This window comes from Falco peregrinus, chromosome 1 (assembly GCF_023634155.1).
Source record: "Falco peregrinus isolate bFalPer1 chromosome 1, bFalPer1.pri, whole genome shotgun sequence".
NCBI lineage: Eukaryota > Metazoa > Chordata > Aves > Falconiformes > Falconidae > Falco > Falco peregrinus.
In genome coordinates, this window is record NC_073721.1 from 101334182 (window position 1) to 101356412 (window position 22231).

The 22231-nt window shown below is 37.6% G+C and overlaps 1 protein-coding gene across 3 annotated transcripts in view; it reads left to right on the plus strand.

Moving 5' to 3' along the window:
- Positions 1-22231, plus strand: part of NUDT14 (nudix hydrolase 14) — a 63236-nt gene that overhangs the window by 12697 nt on the left and 28308 nt on the right. For 2 of the 3 annotated variants that reach the window (XM_055803943.1, XM_027780957.2), the window contains exon 2: positions 16701-16744. In XM_055803943.1, the coding sequence (XP_055659918.1) occupies positions 16701-16744 (44 nt within the window). Of the gene's footprint in view, positions 1-13109; positions 13176-16700; positions 16745-22231 lie in introns of those variants that run through there. The other variant, XM_027780956.2, reaches the window with a different exon arrangement.

Genomic DNA, 22231 nt, shown 5'->3' on the forward strand with positions numbered 1-22231 from the left:
TTTTTTGCAAGAGCTTATTATGCAATGACTGCAGTTACCGGATTTTGTGCTCGTAATATGCCTAGAAATGGTATATTGTGATCAAAAAGCATAACGCTGAGTGATTCTGTAAGATTTTCATGACATACAAGATGATTTAGGTGGGTAGAAATACTCATTATGCAAGCAACAACACAGAATTTCAGAACTTGGTGTTAGTGTTTTAAGGATTCTTTTCAATGATATTTGTCATATTAGCTGATGTTTTAATTAGCTATACTAGTTATTTGTGAAATTGGAATGGATGTACCGTTTTGATTTGCTGCATAAAAAGGTTCTATGCTATAAATGGGTCTGGCCAGACACTAAGATCCTTAGCATGTATTTTTATAAACTGTTGAACTTCAACCTTGCTGAATAAAACTGTATTTTTCCTGCTCTCATTGGTGAGGCCAGGTCTTCACTTGCATCGTTTCTTCTTAATCCTAGTTTAGGCAAAGACTAAAGTAATTTGACTAATGGATTTTTTTTATTTTTTTTTTTGCTTGGAAAGTAAGGTGATTGGAGTCTCAGAAGTTCAGTGATTTTTGACCAGAAATTACATGCTTTGACATACAGAGCTGGAAATCAAGATATGGAAAAAATAGGGAAAACAGGTAAATTTGTTTATTAGGTACAACATGGTAAATAATGTATAAATTTGTTCAGGATATGAACCTATATAGCTTTTGTATATGTCCTTGAACTGCTGAAATAACTCACTGTTGGCTTCATTCAGTTTAGTTTTGGCTTTAAGACCTACCTTTGTTATTATTTGGCCACTTGAGCTTGTTGAGCTTTTGAAGCAGCAGGATTAGAAGAAGAGAGGGCTATCAAATCTTTTGGCAAATCTGTTCTAGAATTTCATATGTATGTCTACACTTAGCACTCTGCTTTCAGCGTTGTAACATTTCTGACGCTTTAAAATACTGGACATAGGTAGACAGTTTCTGTCTTCCTTTGTCTGAAAGGCTTGTGTCGCTCTTCAGTGACATTTCCATAGCACTGCAGTTTATACAGTCTAAAATTTGGTCTGTAACTCGCCTGATTTGTACCACTCAGGTAAGTTAAAGGATAACATGGCCTCCTATTCAGTGAAACCAGTCAGGAATCGTTAGTACAGAAATTATTACTATGGTACTTTATGGGATAGTTCCTCCAAATTTGAAACCTGATTGTCTCCCTGGTTGTTTTGGTGAACCGTCGTTTTTTCTTGTTGAGGAGAGGTGGTTGACCTGTCAGTCTAGAGAATCCTGTTTCTTTTTATCTCATTACTTTCTCTTTGATCTGTATAGGAGTTAAAACCTCTTGGCAGAACTCTCACAAGATTCACGGGAACATACAAGCCTCCCTAGAGCATTATGGTGCACTCCATAGAGAAAGATTAATTTGTAAAAGTAATCATATAAATTACAGGATTTAAGTGTAAGAATTGTGTTGGGGGTGTGTGTGTGTGAAGAATAGAGATGTAATCACACCCAGGGGCTGAAAAAAAAGTTACTCAGGGAAACTATTTCACTAAACTGAAAAACTGTTGGAGTATTTGCTTTTGAAGTATTTCTCAAAAAGCCCAGCTGAATGCCAGTTGGCACTGTGTCTTCCCTCCCCTCTTGTCTGTACATTCTTCTGCAGCCCTTATGATAGAGCAGTGGCATTCCTTCCAGTACTGCACTAAGTGGGATGACAAACCACACCTAACAGTTGTGCCTTGGGGAGAGGATGAAAGAGAAAAGAAACAACTTTCTGGGTGCTGTGTTTTGTAAACTTTCTGGTCAGAAATGTGTGTCTTGCTCTTGCAAGGGAACGTGTGTAATTGTCTGTAGCACTTGGTGGAAGTTAATTCCTCATTCTCAGACCAGCCCTGATGAGTCTGGGAAGTGAATTTTGACCTTCATTCTTTGCCCAAGATTTTAGGCTCTTCCGTGTATGGAGGGTGCATGCCATTGCACGCTCAGGATAAAGTCTTGGAGCTCAAGGGGTCTTGGTATTCTGATGAAGGAGCAAGAAGAAACAGCAATAAATGGTTTTAACGTGCTCACGGTATTCAGTACAGAGGAGACATGCTCAGAACCCTGCGATCTAGTCTAGGGAAACACTTGAAGTAAGCAGTAACCTTGAGTTCCTGTGAGACCTGGTGTGTAGGAGGCGTCCTTTCCCACTCTTACTTCACCATGGAGACACCGTGGTGCTGCATCTGGCTTTGTTCCCAACTTTGTTGAAACTTAGGGTCTCCCAGGTGCTGCTTGCTGACCTTGGTCAATCTTGTTAATGCTGGTTCTTTGCTGGCATGTACCAGACTGGTGTGTGATGCGAGGTGTACAGTTCATGGAGCTGTATTGTTCCTGCATTGAACTCTGCATCAGAAATATTTTGTCCTTCCTAAGTTCTAAGTAAATAAATAGATTTGCTAATTACTTTTAAAAATCATACTTATATGATCCATGCTATTGCTTTACAGGTGCATTTGCAAAACCAAGTAACTTTGAAGTTAATGCATGACAGATTGTTTACTGTCTTGGGTTTTTTTAAATCCAGTTTTAATGATACAAAAATCTATACACAAGCTTTTTCTTACCAGTGTTCTGCTTCAGGTGACGTAGTCAGCCCAGCCTTCATCAGCTGCATGGTGTCTGAATGCAGCTTGATTATTTATATAAAAATGGAGTGGTCCAGTGCTGTGGTAGAAGAGGGGTAGTTGCTTTTTTTCTGCTGGCTCTTTGTCAACCTGGGAAGATTTTAAACAGACCCTGTATAAGTTGCAATGGAATTTGTTAGAATTACTAAAGAGGTAATGAGAAGTATTAGGTAATTGATGGTGGTGATTAGCATTTGGCTGAAATACCAGTGGCATCTTAAACTGTGGTTTTATAGTGTTGTCAGTGTTGTTTTCCTGAATGGCATAGCAAAATTAATGATGAAAGGACAGTTTCTTTCCTTCCTCTTTGGGATGAGGGTCATGACCTAGGGTAGCAGAGAAGAAGAAATTATGCTTGTAGGCGTAGTGGTTGCCTTGGGACTGATGATTTTAAGATTTCATTTTCTCCTCCTTACTATACTTATGTTTGCTTCTCTCCCTGCTGTGCCTGCAGAGATGAGGTTAAAGCCCTAAATCCTGACAGTCAGTGGGGTCCCTGTCTCTTCGAGTCAGAGATTCTACACGAGGTTGTCTTCAGCAGTCGAAAATTCTTCGGGGTGCTATGCCAGTAAGTGGTCAGGGGAAGCACAAGTTATGGGAATGTGATTTGGACCAAAGCAGCATTTGTCCTGTATGTATAATTTGGAGAGTCCCCTTCCTAAGGGGTTGAAAGGATATTTTGACTAATGAGCACAGAGGATGGGTACAGAATGGAGTTAAAGAATATTAAGTGAGATTTCTCATCCACTATGGGGTCTTGGACTCACAACAGATACTTTATGTTGAATATCATTCTACGTTGAAACAGCTACTCCAGACATAATTGATCTAGATACGTTATGACAAGTGCAGAACTATTTCCCCTGCCTGTCATTAAATATCAGTAGTCTGAAATTTCACAGTCAGGTGCTTTATCTTGGTAACTCGGTGGTCAAAAGGTGTCCCTTCCATGCAACACCTCCCAAAGTGTCCCTTCCATTAAATTAAAAAAGACCAATTGCAAGGACCTGCACGTGAGTTGGGGCAACCCCCAGTATCATTACAGGCTGGAGAATGGGTTGAGATCAGTCCTGAGCAGAGGGACTTGGGGCTGCTGGTGAACAAAAAACTCAACATGGCCTGAAAGTATGCACTTGCAGCCCAGAAAGCCAACCATATCCTGGGCTGCATCAAAAGAAGTGTGGCCAGCAGGTCAAGGGGGGTGATTCTCCCCCTCTACTCTGCTCTCATAATACCGCATGTGGAGCACTGCTTTCAGCTCTGGGGCCCCCAACATAAAAAAGACATGGACCTGTTGGAACAACTCCAGAGGAGGGCCGTGAAGATGATCAGAGGGCTGGAGCACCTCTCCTATGAAGGCAGGTTGAGAGAGTTGGGGTTGTTCAGCCTGGAGAAGAGAAGACTTTGGGTAGACCTTACAGCACCTGCCAGTACCTAAAGGGAGCTTATAATAAAGATGGGGAGAGACTATTTACAAGGGCCTGTAGCAACAGGACAAGGGGTAATGGCTTTAAACTAAAACAGAGTAGATTTAAAGTGCCTTACTGTGAGGTTGTTGAGGCACTGGCACAGGTTGCCCAGAGAAGCTGTGGATGCCCCATCCCTGGAAGTGTTCAGGGCCAGGCTGGATGGGGCTTGGAGCAACCTGGTCTAGTGGAAGGTGTCCCTGCCCATGGCAGGGGGGTGGAACTAGATGATCTTTAAGGTTCCTTCCAACCCAAACCATTCTATGATTCTAAAAGAAGCAGCTGGCAACAGACTAGGAGAGATGAAAATGGGGTTCCTGGAGACGTTTTTCATTCTTTTGGTCTCTTTAAAAAAAAAAAAGAAAACAAAGTTTATTTTCCTTATAGTTAGCTGTGTCTCAGTAAAATTTAGTAGTTTGGAAAATGTTGTCGTTAGTGACTTAGGAGTGTGTCATTTCCCAAATTTGCAGGAATCAGTCTCACTGAATTTCACTAAGGCTCCATCAGGTAGCAAAACAGAAATAGTTTTGTAATCTTAATACAAATATTGCAGTTTAAATCTTACCACAGAATATGACATGGTTAAATAAGTATGTTTAGACGTTATTTGGGGGATCTGGCATTTACCTGAAACGACAGTGGTTCAGAGTGAAGTCTAAATTCAGATCTTACATCTTTCCAGTGAGTGCCTTAGAAGTTAAGGTTATTGAATGCTACAGAGTGTTTTCTTAAATCTCATCTTTTAGAGTTGTTCATAAATTGTTATAAATTGGAGCAGGGATATGAACCCATGCCTTTTTTTCCCTGGATTCATTTATTACTGAACTACAAAGATCATGTTTGTTTCTTTGTTTCTAACTCAATGAATATGTGACAATTTATACAAATAAAGAAAACTCCAGAAAAAGAAATGAAATGCAGAATACCTAGGAGTTCTCAGCAGCCCTCTTATTGAGGTATTTCCCTGGCTGTTGTTCTCTGAGCTGGAACCAGCTGATGTGCCTCCTGCATCTTTGTTTCTCAGCCTCTTAGTTTGTTCAGGGAATTTATTATTTCCCTTAATGTTCAGTGGATGGGTAATGTACAATAAACTAAAAAAATAAAATTAAATTAAAAAAATGCAATGCTCCTTTTTCACAGGGATGTGATTTTAATCTTAGGATCACTTCTGCTTGTCCTGATATAGAATTCAGAAGACAAAACATTGCAATTTCTGATCATGCTTTACCCAGGACAATTGTCTCAATTGCTTCTAGCTTCTGATCTTCAAAGATACGTGTGTTAATCCCATTGAACATCATCAAGTCTAGCATGTCCTTAATTATTTGGCAGATTAGAATTGTAGAACGTGAGTCATGAAATTACAGGTACAGTTGTCCCCTCTTTTGCGTGGCACATCCCTTTACTCAGTGGCAAGATGACTGCAATGGGTAAGTTTTTTTGTGCTGAGTTGGTTTAGTCACTAGATGACATCTTCAGTGTGGTTCTGTGTGACTGCAGAAATCCTTGTGGTGTTAGCACACAGGAGGCTATGCAGGAAGCAGGGAAAGGGTGATAGGATTTTGATGGAAGTGCCGATACAGATTAAGCAGAAAGTATGGCAGAATAAATCTTAATGGTTTAAATTTCCTGAGGTTTTGTCATTTTGATAGTAATTTTGCAAATAAATAGTTTTTTTCAAATTGTGTGAGATTTTTTCTTTAACAGTAACAAACATACTGGGAAAAGATTACAAAAATGGCCCTTGCTGTGCAGGTTTTCAGCAAGTATGGATATAAGTAGCTGCATAAGGTGTGTAATGCATTTGTTTGAAGGCACAGCAAAATACTTTTCTGTAAATGTCAGCTGAATGCACAGCTTGCAAATAATATTACCTCTGTTAAAAAAAAATCTTTCATTATTAAGAGATATTCCTTAACTATATCCAGTCAAAGTTTCAGGTTTCATGTTTTACTATGACTTTACGGAAAAAGTGGTGTTAGTAATTTTGTAAATATGGAAAGTGTATGTTCCTTTTATCCCTGCAAAATAAGAAAGTGTGCCAGACTTCAAAGGGAAAACACAGTTTAGTGAAAACGGGAAAATACATGCAGCAAAATTCAATAATGTGACAGGAATTTAAGTAAAAGACAAAGCAGTTGAATACTTAAATTTTGTCCTTTATATACAAGAACACTAGAATCTGAAATCTCTTTAACTATTAGCAATTGGTTCCTTTCAACAGAATTGGAGTTAACTGAGTTCTAGGAAAGCCCCATCTGTGTATCAGTTTATAACCTTAAATTATATGCTGACCTGGCAGTACAGTGATGTGAGAAAAGTCATAAATTTGACCTTTGTGCATATCATGTTTCCTAACGCAAGCACCGTATCTTTATTCTTTGTAGTATAGATTTTGGTATGCTGCTATGTATTTGCCTTGGAATAAAGCATGTTTGATATGTATATGCAATTGTTCTTAATAGTGGTGTATATTAAAACCAGAAAAGGCAAGAAAGGAGATTTAACTTAATTTAGTGTATTTATATACACTTAATTGTCATGTTTTATAAATTTCATTCAAAGGTAAGTGATCTTACTGATAGCTGAATGCCAAGCTAAACTGCAACAGCTCCATTGTTGAAAAGTACACACAAAAAACAAACTGTGACTTGAAAAGTAAACTTCCAGAGGATTATACAAGAAAGTTTACTTACACATCAAGTATCTTAGTTGTAATTGTTCTGGCAGTTGATGTACATAAAATGAACAAAGTGGCTTGGCCCAGTATTACATTAACAGTTGAATAAATTAATGTGTTCTCCATTGTTTATTTTACCTCCTAAAGTGTGAAAAAATTGCACCTTTGAACAGTAAACTCTATTGCCATAACCATCTGTTTGCAGTTTCATTACAAACTCCTACCAGAATAACCCTCACTTTGAAGAGAAAATTGATATGGGTTGTAAAAATTAGTCTATGACCTTAGGTTTTATGTCTCTTGAGGTATCCCTGGTGTGGTCTCCACTGGTATACATTACAGTTTCTTCAAGAAGTACCTTTATGCCTTCCAGCTAATTTCAAATAAGAAGTCAAGTCCATGTCTTACAGAGTTTGCTGTCACACAGAGCTGAGCACCTCTGCCTCTTGTTCAAGATCCTTGTACATAAAATTAGTGTAGTGGACAACTTTGTCCTGCCCTGCCCAGAACTGTGGTGTCAGCTGGAGCTGGCATGTTGTTCTTTAGCATATAGAACGATTTGTCCCCATGAACTTTGCTCACTTAGTCGTACTTCTGAAATTGTTAATACTATCAATTAAAGCCAATTAGCAGCAGTGGTATTTGTGCTTCAGACAGAATGTGCATTTTTAATATTGTTGAAAAGTCATCAGCTTGTGTAATTTTGGATGCAGATTCCACAAAGGCACTAAAACCAATCATTTCTAACTGAAACATTTGAATATGGGTAAGTTAAAAACTGAAAATGTCATTATTTGTAATCATGATGCTTTTAAAATAAATATTCTGGATAGTTTAGTAATGAAATCTTACAAGCTTTGTTTAAAAAACAAACACTCCCCTCCCCTTCCTCTTGAGCTTAAACAGTGGCTTGTTTAAAAAAACAGTAAAATTCCATAACACTTACATTCTTTTGAAGTAGTTCTTCAACATCAGCAAGTAATTCTGCAAATTGCTTTTGAAGATGAGGCTTCATTTACTCCAGCGTGTGCAGTCTGATGGAGTGGATTAGCGGGTGTGGACTGAAATTGTAATTTAGGCAGTTTTTGTGTGTTTGTGTCTTTCTGTAGAATGCTCCTTATCAGGTACATCTCTGTCTTCTTGGAGTCATTTTGAATAGACCAAGGCTGTTCTGTTTAATAGTCATCGGTGCAAACTTGGTATGTATGTAATGGCGTTACATTCACGTTGACTACTAAAAATCAAATTTTTCATCAGGTTTTATTGTAGAGCACTTTTTTTTTTTTTTTCTTTTTTTCCCCACATCAGTTCCCAGAACCAGCTTGCTGTGTAGTTACAGGAATCTCAGGGATGGGGTAGGGGTAGAGCGGTGATATGCAGCTGGGGTAGAAAAAGGGCAGCCTGGCTTTCCATCAATTTACACTGTTATAGGACTGCACACCAGTACTGAGTGAGTTTTAAGACCAACACTTTGCATTTAAATTAGTAGTTATGTAATATGATAGCCAAGGATAAGACAGTTCCCTAATACTGATGTATGAGCTCAGAAGAAAAGAAAGAAAAAAGGGCCAGGCACTCAACTAATGCAAATTAGAATGATTTTATTGATTTTATTATTGTTTTTTAATTGAGTTGCATGGTTTTATGCCAGCTGAAAGTGCTTCCTTTCATTATGAAAGATATGTAATACTTTCTGTGAAATCCGTAATTACATAAAAATAAGACAGCTTTTGCCCTGGTTACCACAAATCAAACCTTTAAAGTAGACAAAACCCCTTTGGTAATTCATTATTTCAAACGGATTTCATATGCAAAATAGTCTGTTCAGGACAGGGTTTTTCTTTTAGATGAAAAAGTTGAATATTAATTGCCCTTGAATTTTTAACTGTTCCTTTGCCCTGTTTTTTTGTGCTTCAAGAAGATTTTTAAGTACAGCATGGCAGCTCTCTAGCGTGTATAAACAAAAACCAGCCACTAACTTAGTAATACAATAAAAATATTAAACAGGAGGCAATGGAACTTTTAAAGTGTATAGAACAGGTATTTTACTTTATTCTTATCTGGAAAACTTCACAAGTCCAAACTTGCTTTAGCTGTCTTTCTCTGTTCTTCATACAGGTTTAACAGTATAATGTTAATTATTAATGCTTTATTTCCTAAAAAAAATCCCGAACTACGGATTTTTTTGGGTCAAACCTGGTGGTTTATTTACATAATTTTTGTATGTGGCAAAGTGCTGAAAATACTGTGAAAAATATTCAGACAGTGTAAGGTAATTTGGCCACTAATTGTACAATGGGAAGGTGAAAAGTGTAAAGTGTTCAGTCTTGAGTTTGTCCTGGCAGTACAGCTTCTGTGGGCACATCACTGTGGATGCTGGAAACATTATGTATCGATTATATATAACAAAGAGTTATAGCATTAATAATTCAGCTGGCAAGCAATGGTTTATATTAGATTATAAATCCTCATATGTTTCCACTGGAAACTGCTACAGATGTGACATCAGATTCCATTAAACTGAAAAAAGAAATGTAACAAGGAAATCTCAACTGATAGGAGCACTTCTGCTCTAGTGGGTGGAGAAAGGAAGGGAAAGGTTCATTTACAGAGGGATGAGGGTGTAACTTTTAGCATCGAGTATCTCCTGCCTTGCTGCGTTTACCATAGGGGAAGTCCACTCTGTTTAGCCCAAGAACTGTGACTCAAGGGGAAGCAGCAGCTAATGCACATCTTCAGGGCATATTTTCCCATTGTAGGAGTGTAAATTTCATAAACCAAACAGTACTGAATTATTGAGTTGTTTTTACTGTGAATTTACCTGTTGGCAGCTTTTATTGGTCATAAAAAGGTGAATATGACTGAAAAGCATTTAGCTAAGACCACTTAAGTAAATAAATGTGGCTGGAGGCTGCAGGAGGTGGCTGCATTGGTGCAGGTTTTTGTCTGTCTTCATGAGTCAGTTACTTGATTCCCCAAGCATGCTGCTCTTTTGGATTAATCTGAGAAAAATCCATCTAATAAAGTGACAAGTTTGATGTTTTCTTGCCATGCGGTTCTGGGCAACAAGTAGACATCTCAACAATAGAATGCATAGTGCATCTCCAGATAGAGGCATTGCTGTGCATGTCGTTATTAAACTGTGTAGATAAATTTATAGATTGGTTGAATGTGAAAGTGAGTGCAATAGAAAAACAAAATTGACATGTGTTTTGAAAGAAAAACATACCCTCATAGCTTATAAAAATTCTTTTGAGGACAGAAAAAAGGAAAATCTGATTATTCCTCTAGGAAGTTTTACTGCCATTTTACATGTAAATCATTAAACAGGGACCACACACTTGTTTGGCTTTGCTGACTCTGGTTTAAGACCGTTATTTGCCAATTAATTCTCTTATCTGTTTTTCTTTACCTATAGTGTTATTATTTTATTGCATGAAGAATGGTCATAATCCCTTTGCGTTAAGGACATTAATTGTTTTATTTTCTTAGGAGTGTGAAAAAAGAGTAAAGGGAGCAATGAGGACAGAGTTATTTTTATGTTATAATTGCTTCAGCTTCTCAAGTTTGCTTTTTTTCACAATCATGGAACATGTACTTCTTGGATGACTGCTTTAAACCCAGTCCAACTGGTAGAGGCTAGGGGATCATGCCTGTTGTTTGTCATTTTAACCCTCATAACTTGTGCCTGTAGCTTATCTATACCATAATGTATTTGTTGTCTTTCCTTAACTGCCTCAGCTTGTTTACACCAACTTTTGTCTGGACTCTAACTGAATTGTAAGATCATTGAACAGGAACTGTTCCCACTACATATGTTTAGTGCCTATCACAATGGGTCACCAAACGTCATGCTGTCTCTCCTGTAATGTAAACAGTAAGAAGTTAATCATTGTCACGGACAGATTTTTTTTTTCTCTCTTAGTGGCATATGTGAAGTTAGTTTGCTTATTTTGGACATATGTCTTCAGCATGTTAAGTGATTTGCCTGCAGGACCTGCTACCAGTCTCCTCAAAAATCCATAATACACAGTATGAACCCTCTTTCGGAGGTGGCTTTGGTGTGACTTTACCGTTCTTGGCTGTTTGGCTTTGTCTGTCCAAGCAGAAGTTTTCTGTTGATAAAATGGGAGATGACACAGGACAGTGTCTTTAATTTGGTTGTTTTTTGTAATACTTAAATAAAGCAAATAAGATAGGAGAACCTTTCAGTAAATTTTGGGTAAAGGTAATTTCTGCTTCAGGCGCATGTTGTTGGTCCAGAGCTTATTACAAGAAGTCATGTAAATCGGTGCAAATCCAGTGTAAATTTTGATTTGTTGAATGGTCTGAACTCCCAACAGAGTAACTACAGGAAATCTGTGGCTGTAAACCTGTGTATTGACGATTTATTTTAGACACCCTGGTCTGATGGTGTGAAACAATCGTTATGTAGAGATAAAGGAAGCATTTAAAGAGGTTTTGTGAGTGTTCTTGTATGTGTTACACTAACATGTTTTCCGTTTACTCTTCAGAATAAAACTTATTAAAATGTAAGAAGTATAAATCTTTAATTACATGTATTTAAAACATATATGTAATACAGCTTGCATGTAGGTGTTTCAGAAGCTATTTGTTAATTGTTTTATGCATAAAACAAGCAAGGAAAACTACTGGTTCCTTGAAAAGAGACAGATCAGCGCTCAGATAAACCTTAGCCTTGGTCCTCAGGTAGCCAGCTATGACATGGTGCTTCTATATTATGAGAAATTGTGAATAACTGTTTCACATTCACCATCTCCATGTCATTCATAATTTTACAGACTTCTGCTATGTCAGCCCTTAGTGTGGCACTGTCCTGAGGTGACACACTACTATTAGCAGCATGGCAGGCCTACTGCACCACTATCCCTTTCTCTTCCTCATCTCAAAACTCTTTGGCTGTTTTTCCAATTTTTTTCCAATTTTTTAAATTTTTTTTTCCAAAAAACATTGGAAAGGTGCAGGTCTGCTTGTTTGTAACTGGGGCACCACAGCTTTAATTCACTTCTATCATTTACAAACATACCCCATTCTTTGGGAGGGGTCCTTGAGGGAAGGCTTGCTCTCTAAAACAATGTTTAAAAACTTATTCCCACCATTGGAAAAGCTGAATCTACTGAGGAATTGTTGTGAATCCCAGGAGGGCTGTGTTGGTTGGTTTGGGCCGTGTTTTTTTTGAAGGCCCAGGGTGGTATCAGTGTAACACCGAGCTGAGTGTTGGTGGGTGTGGAGACACTTTTACCTGATGTATGAGCTGGTTCAGGAGCTTCTCAGGTGGCAGACCGTATCTGGGTGCTGCCCTCAGGGAAAAAAGGAAGGCATTCAAGCTCTCCCAAATGAAGAGTAGAGGGAAACTCCCAGGTGACTTGAGTCACATCATGTCCAAGGTCTGTCACATGGGGAGCACACCCAGTATCACCATACGATCAGTGCCAGTGGATGTTTCTTCCTACATTATTAGCATAGCATGTCCTTTTTGTCTTTTATATTGGCTAGCTTGGGCTAAGTCTTGAGTGAGTTTCTCTAGGAAGCAGAAATTATCCTTTGCGTAGGTATCCTGACAGAAATTTGACCATGTTGTTCAAACATTATATTGCCTAAGGTAGTGGAGGAAAGCAGAGGACAGCAATATCCCTGGTGCAGTGATTCTAAGGCATTTTAGTCACAGGCGGAGCGTAGGTGGGAAAAAGAACAGTATTTTGATTATAGGCTGCAGACAAGTCCAACTTACCCGTAACAGACAGTGTGAGCAGGCTCCTGCCTGTAATTATGGCAATGAGCAGGTGCAGGACGAGTCTTAGGAAAATGATTCGAAGGATCGAAGCAGGACAGAGAATGTGGAGATCAAGTATGGGTGGCGTCATAAACAGGGCTCTGCTGGTAGGAGTCACATCTGCTGAATTTGCGTCCATTGTCAGCAGTTGTCTAGCAGAGAGCTCTTTGCAGCGCGTAGTTGTCCTGGAATCACTTGAACCAAAGGGGTTGAGTTCTCCCTGTGCACACTGTCAAGCTGGTAGCATACTGTTGTAATTCTAAGTTGTCAATGCCATTATCAAGTCAGTGTTACAGACAGGATGCGCAGGACTTGTGACAAACTACTGCACATTCAGATAGTATAGAAAAGGCTGTTTCTGCTTGCTTTTGGGGATTGGGGGAGGACTCTGTTTAATTTGGATGCTTTTTTGAGGGATTATCTTTTGACACCCTTCAGCTGGCTTTTGTTAAAGGCTTGGAAGAGTATTGCCCTATATTTCCTGTGTCCTTAAATTTTCCTTTTACTGTTAGAGACAGGATACTGGGCAAGATGGACATTTCATCTGACCTGATACGTCTTTCTTATGCAATTTGTACTTATGTAAGTAATCTGTCTTGTGTGTCATGTGAAACGAAGCTGTCTCACATACTGCCTCTCCTGGAATACATGTTTATTAATTTACACATACTATATGCACTAGTTCAGCATTGCAACATCAGAGAACCTGAACATTGAGCACAGAACTACAGTGTGATTACTTTATGATTAAAGATTTACCAAATTAAATGTCTGTTATACAAGGTTGTTGCAGTATCAAAACTGCTGTTCTGAACAGATAAATACTAATATAAATACTTTTGACATACTTGTCTTTATAAAACATCACAGGACACATTTCCTATTTGAAGAATAATTCTTTAAATCATTCTCAAATGTAGTAATACACTCCTTTCTCCTTCCCATTGTCAGTGTTTAGATCTCCCAGCAATCAGTTACACTATTTCTCTTGCTTCATTGAGAGATACCTGGATTGTTCCTTATTAGACATTGGAGAATGGAATATTTTATAATAATGCAAATATATAAGTTTATTAAAATGAAGAGTGTTAAGGGTTTGGGAAAGCTTTTGTATTTTACAAAGGTACTTCTCCTTTTTGGGAGTGATGTTGGCCCCTGACACCTTTAATTCTTTCCAACTATCTGTAACTGTGGTGATAAAAGAACATTGTCAAAGGCTAAGATATATTTCGTATGGGACTGCTTAACAGTAATCATGGCTACTTGACTTTTAAAAGTGTGAATTTGATCAGTTCCAACAATTAATATTTTTGTCTTAAAGATAAGATAGAGATATTACATACAGCTTGATATAGTTGGTTAGAAACTGGTTAGAATTAATGTTCTGTAAAGTATGTAAAGCAGCATAAGAACCATTGGTAACTGTTTACATGCTATTAATAATTAGCAACCTTCATACTAGTCTGTTAGGAAAGAACCACGCGTTGGGTACAATAGAAACTCAGTTCTGTACGGTTGGGTTCAAATTACATTTGACTTGGACAATAGGGCGCGAATGGGGCTAATTTGGGTTTCTGCCATTGTAAACAATAAGATGTTGGAATGTTTCATTTATTTATTTATTGATTTATTTGTTTGAACAGGTGCAGGTTGATCATATGCAATATTTTTTATTCAAATATAGTAAAAAAATACTGTCCAGTCAGAGTGTGTGATGATAACCAATATCTCAAATGAACAGACTCAAATTAATTTCACCTGTGGCTGGTTTTGAGTTTGGATCTTAAACTAATCAAATCATGTTCTAGAGAAAGTGCTTTATGTGCTGTCCAGCCACTTAGAAAACAGAAAATACAGATTTTATCTTCTGATTAGGTTTTTTTTAGGTACTAAGTCCCTTTTACTTTCTGTTAAAAATTATGTGCACGTCTGTGAGGTAGATTCTCTTATTGCTAATGGAGCTCATCCTTGAGAAGAGGTCATTCAAATCTGATGGATCCCATCTGGATGGGGATGATTCTCTGGGGTGTAATTTTCCTCAGCTATTTGAAACCCTTTCGTGATTGCTCCAAAGCAATCAGGTTCTGTAATTTGCAAAATGATGGCAAGAGGAAAGAGCCAAGAAGATTGTTGCTGGGATCATACATCAGGAAGTAGTATCACAGGACTAATAGCCTAAATTAATGCATGGAGAGCCTTGATTCAGGCTTTTTGTCTCCTCCATCAGCTGGACACATACATTTCTCCCAAGTGGACACTCCAACAGGAGAATGGATGATGGTAGCACACCTTTCCATTTGGGGCAGGCAAAGGTTGAAGCTGGGGAAGTGATATGAAGGTACCTGCAGAAGACATTATCCTTGGTCCACAGTTTCCCGGCTCACTCATGTCAAATGGAAAATTGCACAGCAGTGTGCCATTGAGTGGACCGTACACATTTAATACCTTAAATTGTCTTACCACACAGCATAGCTCATGCTATTACATTCAAGTGTTCCAGCTGTGTGTCATAGTCCTTTCAAAGTTGTTCCTCTATCTCACCAGGTGGAACAGATTGGATGCACACTCAGCTTGATAAAAAATGGCTTTAATATTTCAAGTTCACACTGCAGATTTGCTGCCATTATTTCTCTTTCAACTTTATATTGCATTTAAACAATGTCAGGGCTCCTCTTTTAATGTACACGTTTGATTCCTGTCAATGCTAACAGAAAGTATGTGCAGACACCAATGGAAGAGTAGACTAGAGTTTCTTTTGAGGCGAACAACTGTTATAATTAAGAGTTGTGGGAATGAAGGAGAACCCAGCTAGCAAGCAAGTAGTCACTCTTCCAAAAGCTTGGTAAACTCATAAAGCTCAGGAGCTTAATCTCTGAACCAGAGTGCTTGTTACCTAATCCCCACCAGCTGTTGTGTACTTGGTAGCCATGACATCTGTAATAGAGCTGAAGAGCCTGTCTATATTGGTTGGCACCTTTACCCACCAACTGAACTTGATTCTTCTTTCATTCCTCACATTGACCTGCTTTAAATGATTAACCAATTGCTTAGGGTTTGATCATCCATTTAACCATACTTTATAATAGAGAGCTTGTGCTTCTTTTCACATTAAGCCTATTTTAGGTATGTGGGTTTTCAGCAGGTCTAGTTTTTGCCTTGCTGATAAGAGAAAGGTATCAACCAAAAGAATTTCATCTGGTGGCATGCTGATCCCTTATATAGACTTAAAACTGACCTAGGAGTGAAATATCTTGATTTGTATTTCAGATACAAATTCAGATTATTTGTGTAACGTCTCTGTTAACTGCTGTGCATGAATTGGCACAGGTAATTATAGCAAATAGAATATAAATGTAAGCAAGTGCGTACATGTTCATTATAACTGTGAAGAATGCTTGTTTTCAGGGATCAGTTTCAGCTGTGCTGCAGTGGATGTCATTCTTCTTAAGATAGCAGAGGACAGGAGTTGGCCCAACTTGAGAAAATAATGCATTTTATGTCTTCCAGTTCTTAGATGAGTGCTGTGACTTCAAGCCTACTGTTTGTATCCTCACCACCAAAAGCAGTGCAGAATAACAGCTGTTGTGTAGAACGGAGTGCGATCTCTTCGTGTTAGGCGTGTCATGGACAGAACTGCTATTTTGGGCCTTGTAAGGGATTAGAGGGAGGGATGTCTTGTTCCTGGATCCCAAAGGAGTTTAGTTAGGAGGTAAGTGCTGACCAGTCCTCCTAAGTTAAGGCCCTTTCTGGACATGGAAGAATATAGATCTGTGGGTTATTTTACTGGTTAAAACTTAGCAGCTTATAGCTTCCTACCACCTTGATTAGATTGGGCATCTGAAGTTGGTACTGCGGCCAAAATTGGGCCTGAAGACTACCATAGCCTTAAGTTAGCTGTCAGCATAGTATTGTGGATCTAAGATTTTGAACTGTCCTAAGGCAGTTCTCAGCATCTTTAATTCTTACTGTCAAAATCCAGAATAATAGTCTCATAAATACAACCAGCTATACCAAGTTTTTAAAGAAATGCCTGTTTAAATTTCATTAAAGTAATTTTTCACTTGGAACTAATTTTACTGATGGATTTGTTTATTTTTTTCCCCCCAGAATGGCACTAAGAAGTTTTGGGATTTTATGAGGACACACGACAGGTAACAGATGGAATCACATTATTTCCTTTTGTTTTTATGTTGTATTTATTTCATTACTGTATTCTCTTCCATTGGTCAGATCTTGTTGATGTGGAGTCACTTCTTTTTCCTCCAGTTTTCTCTTCAGTTCTCACTTCTTATGTAATACTTGCAAATAGTTCTGTACCATGTTAGACAGAATTAGCAGAAATTTTAAAATCTCCTCATGGATGATTATGTGTTCAGTAGGTTTTGTCTGTGCTTTTATTTTCCAGTGTTAAAATTTTGGCACATGATGTATTGTAAATTTTAATGATTACATAGAAAATGGAACTGAAAGTGTGGATTGTCTGAAATTTTCTTTTTTGAGTGTGAATATATCACCTGAAGGAAAAACACTGCACCCCACATACATAACCCTGTTCTTAGTTGTGCCATTAAATGATCTAGTCCCAGGTATGTGACCATACTCTCTCACCTGTGAATATACAGTCCCAGGTATTGCACTAGTATAAAGACTGTTAAAAAGCAATCTAAAGTTATGGTCATACTGTTTTATTTTTTTTCACTGGCAATTACTTGGAATAAGCTAGAGATTCTGTTTTATGTTTGAGTAAATCCTAGTATTACGCTAACTTTTTTAATTTTAATCCTCTTCATCACTACTGTATAAAGATATTTTAGGCAAAGCCAAATTCAAGTAACTTTACAAATGCTGAAACCTTTCAGGCCCTCCATTCCAAACACCAAACCCTCTCCTAAGCACATGAAAAGAAATGGATGGTCAGCAATTTTGTCCTGTCTTTCCAATTGTAATGCTCCTATTAAGGAAGAAAAGCAGTTAACTCCTGACCTCAAAGATCAGTTCATGCAAAATTATAACAAATAGGGTATATATGAAACAGACCCAGTCTTGAGAGTTATTAAATACTTCACGTCTTTCTTTAAAGTATAAATGTTTAATTTAGTCACTAAAAATTCAGGTACTAGAAGATAAAATAAAAAGCAAAGGTAACAACTTTTCCCTAGAGAAAGCTTTTTCTAAATCTATTAAACGTAAAAAAATAGCAAAACACTTAATGGCAAAAGAAATTGTGACTTGTAACCAGAACCACGTTGAGAGATGTATTCTTCTTGTGCATGACGTAAGTAGGTAAAATCAATTGCATTTTTGGAAATTCTTCTCTGCTGGAGCCCTCTGAATCCTTACAGTGAATCTTTCTGTGTGTAGGTACCTGGGATGGACATAAAGTGATAGCAATGCCTTTTATCAATATAAAGATTACGAAGGTAAAAGTTCTGGGAAAATATTCGATAGATTAAAATGCCTGTACTGCTTGAGAATGAGACAGAAAAGGCAGTGATACTTCGATACTGAACTTCACACTTGCTTTTGGAATTTGCCTGGAAGACGGTTCTGTCTTTGCACTTTCTCTATCCATATGAGCATGTGCCTGAATTTATGAGCGCAGATACAAAGGCTGAAATGATAATCGATTGCTGGAAATTTAATACGTGCCGTGTACTTTCAAGCAAGTGAATCCAGCCTCAAGTCACAGTGCTAAGAACATGACTTCCAGACGAATAATTTGTAGTACTATTTTTGTTTAAACTTTAGTTTATAGCTCTGTGATAATGTGTGAATATATGCAACTAACTGAGTGGGGCAAATATTAAAGGATCAGTTTTCCATGAACTTCTCTGGAGCAGTATTTCTGAAGGACTTTTGTGGACATTTTTTAAATAGTTGAGACCATAACTGTATAAAAAAGCTGTGGCCACATGTCATGCCAGTCATCTCTGGTCACATAACATTTGTTAGATTCAGATGTACAACAGCTGCCATCCTAACTTATTAGTGACTACTGTTGAACTGTAGAATCTCTAACACTCTTTCACAAGTAAATTCAATGCAACTTCTGACACCAAAGGTAATAATGTGAAAGTTCTGTATAGGAAATCCACGGGTTTATATAAATCCTATTTGTCATTAAGAAGCCAATTGTTATCAGATAAATTACTCAGGTTCAAAATTCCTTAGAATGCATTCAAGTGCTACATTTTACTGTATTTTAATAGGAAAGCTATGATGCTAGTTATATGGAAAATCACGTTGTCTAGTTGCTGAAGATTATACAGGATTTCATGTTTAGATGGCTTTTAGAGGTCCATTACTCTTAATGAACGATAAAATCTGGAAGAAGAGGAGGGGTTTCTGGACACATGTCCTGTTGGTCAGGATTTCCTAGTGTGTATGTCATCTTCAGGAAGACTGTAGGTGTTTTCCATAATTAAGATCCCTTTTCCGTAATAGTTTTTCAAAACTATTTGAACTTACTTTACATCTGAAAATGCTGTAACACTGTTAAATGCTCCAAGGTTTTTTAATAAGGCTGTTTACCTAAATTGCACATACAGATTGGAATGCCAGATCTGTAAAATACACCTATGTATATATTATCTATTTACATATCATTGATATGTATAATTAATTTAATGATGCTGAATAAATAAACGCAGCTGTGTTAATCATTTAAAACCAGACATTGCACCTAACTCACGTCTTTATCTGTCATCCTCTTTTATCAGCACAAGTAGATGTGTGCTTAAGACTGACTTTTTTGCTGTATGACAGTGAACTGAGAGCTTGTGTGCAAGGTTCTTTTGGGACCCCAGTGTTCTTTCTTATTTCAGATGAAGGTAACATAAGCCGATATTCAATAAATTTGTATGAGAATATGGATTTGATAAAGGAAAATATTTAATAAGAGAAACTTAAGTTATTTTTGTATAAATTTATCCTTTCCAACTGTTCAGATGAACAGGTGATTAAATTATACAAAGACAAAAACATGAGTTTTTGACATGCAGTAGTCATTTCATTTGCCTTAAGTGTGAGTCATCTTTTAAAATCTTACTTTATATTGCAGTCGTACAAGATCATTTAACCGTGTGCAAGCTGGCATAACACTAGCACAAGCTGAAAATAACATAATTTTTATTGGATAGTACTTTTTTTTCTTTCTTTCTTTCTTCTTGGTTATTGCAGATCTGGGCTTGAGTCTAGTGTGTGTAGGTCCTGAGCTTTCTTAAGATCAAGACCATTCAGCTAGAGTATCAGTCCTGGAGTCACCTCTGCTTTACATAGTTTGTAAATTATGCTGAACAAATAATTGCTTACTCATGATCCCTCCATGCCATTTAAATAGAAAAATAAAAAAGTTCTGTGCAAAAATATTATTGATGACACTATAAACTGTTACCAAAGCAAACCTTCAAAACCTGGCTGTGAAAAGTCAACTGAGTGTCAGTATAGACAAAAGAAGCAGCATTTCTTACCAAATTTAGGTTTAAATTTTAACAGAAGGAAGACCCAAGACACAAAGACATACCTGTGGAGAGTAATTAAGTCCTGGAATGCTTTGCCCAGAGAGGCTGAGGAACCTCCATCCTCAGAGAAATTCAAATCCTGACTGGACAAGGCTTTGAGAAATCAGACCTAACTTAGAAGTTAGCCTGATTTTGAGCAGGAGGTTGGATCAGATGATCTCCAGAAGTCTCTTACAACTTCAAGGTTTCTGTGATTTTCTAAGTAGATTAAATGCTTAATGAATTTACAGTTCCCATCTGACAACTGTCAACAATTTGTAAATTTGCCAAGATACCAGTCAAGTTATAAGCCATTTTTCTATTGGAAAATAATATTCTTGTCCTGTGGAGATACATTTAAGTTCACCTTTGTTTGAAACATGCAGATGAACATTATCAGAGCTCAATGCAAGGTTTTATGACATTAGAAACAACAGTAAAGACTACTAAAAATGAATGAAGAAATATAAAAATCCTTGATTACCTCTTTTTGGTTATAATTATTGAACAAGTTTATTGAAATGGTGTTTTCGTTACATGATTCTGGCCTGTTGTGTTAAGCAGTGACCCACATCAAAAGATGCTTTCTGCAGTTATTTTATGCACTGCTTGCTTTTCTGATGAAGTTTGCTTTCCCTCTGAATAGTCAGTGGATGTGTTTGCTCATTATTAAACATATCCTTATGAAAATCAAGCAGACTGCAAGTGCTGAAAATTTAAATGCAAGGTGTATTTCAAGATACTTCTTAGACTTGGGTCTATCAGAACTAGTTAGCAATATGTGGTGGTGTGATTTGCAAGGCAAGGAGTTGTTAATTTTTTTTTAAGGTCACTGCTTTAAAAAATAAAAAACTTGATCAGGAGGACATTTTCCATCTGCAAATGTTTGGTGGTTTTCTGTCAGAAATAGAAATGTACCAAATATTATAAAGTAATCATTAATGCCTGTAACAAAAAATTATTCTCTAAAGCCAGGCTCATGTTCCAGTTATATTCTCCCTTGTCCTAATTTTGCTATATTTAGTAGAGTAAGAGTCTGAAATGTAATACTTAAGTTTTACGTTCATCTACTTTATAAAGCAATAGACTAACTTAGTTTCAGGTTTCAGCAACTCCCCTTAAACAGATTCAAGGCTTTTAAAAGACATAATTTGGGAACAGATGAAGGTCAGTGTACAGTCATGTGCTCACTTTTGTACAAGCTTTGAGTAATAATGTTCAAGAACAGGAACGTAACCGTACCTTTTACTAGTTGGCAAGTAAAAGGACACCTTTCCAATTGCATTGTGAATGGATATAAAGCAAAATTATAGCCACTCCTCTATTTAAAAGTATGAAAAATTCACTGTGAAGTACACTACTTTTAAAAGAAAACAAATTTGAGGAGACTGAATTGCATTCAAGTTTATGTGAGTTCCTCTCAAGTCTGAAAATATCATGTGACAGGGAAGAGGCATTTGGACTAAAAAACCGTACAACTGTGCATGTGTTTTGCACCCTTCTTATGCTGTGGTTTTGCCTGCAAAAACATATCACAGTGGCTCAGTAACAGTTCCTGACTTAAAAATTCTTGATAGAAAAAACTTTTCGGTCTTTTCTTATCTCTCTCAAAAAGAGGAGGAAATAATATTCCTGCCTTATGAGATTGGCTTCTTTTAAGTAAAGAGATTAATTTATTTCACATTTAAAACAAATTAATTCCTAATTTAATTTGTTTGCCGAGAAAAGAGGCTTTATCTATGGCAAAGCCAATTGAAAAGTGTAGTTTTCCGTCAGGAGGGAATTTGCAGGGTGAAGGAAACCAAGGCAATCTGCACTTGGGCGTGCTGTCTCCTGCAGGTGCCAGTGCTGGAGGTAAATATAAAAAGGTTCGCAAGGCAAGTTAAAAATGAGCATCACTCAGCACAGGAAGATGAATATGCTCGAGCAGTCACTCTGTGCTCTGACGTTATGTGGCTGCATGCTGCTTTCTGCACGCTGCCAAAATTGGGGAGCATGGCTGCGCAGTGGGCAGTGCAGAACGTGGTCACCCAAAAGCTGCACCAGGAACCTGCTGCATCCCAGCCCAGGCCAGGAGGGCTGGCCAGGTGGTGGGTCCTTAGAGCCACGCCAGGGGCCTGGAGGAACCAGGGTGGCTAT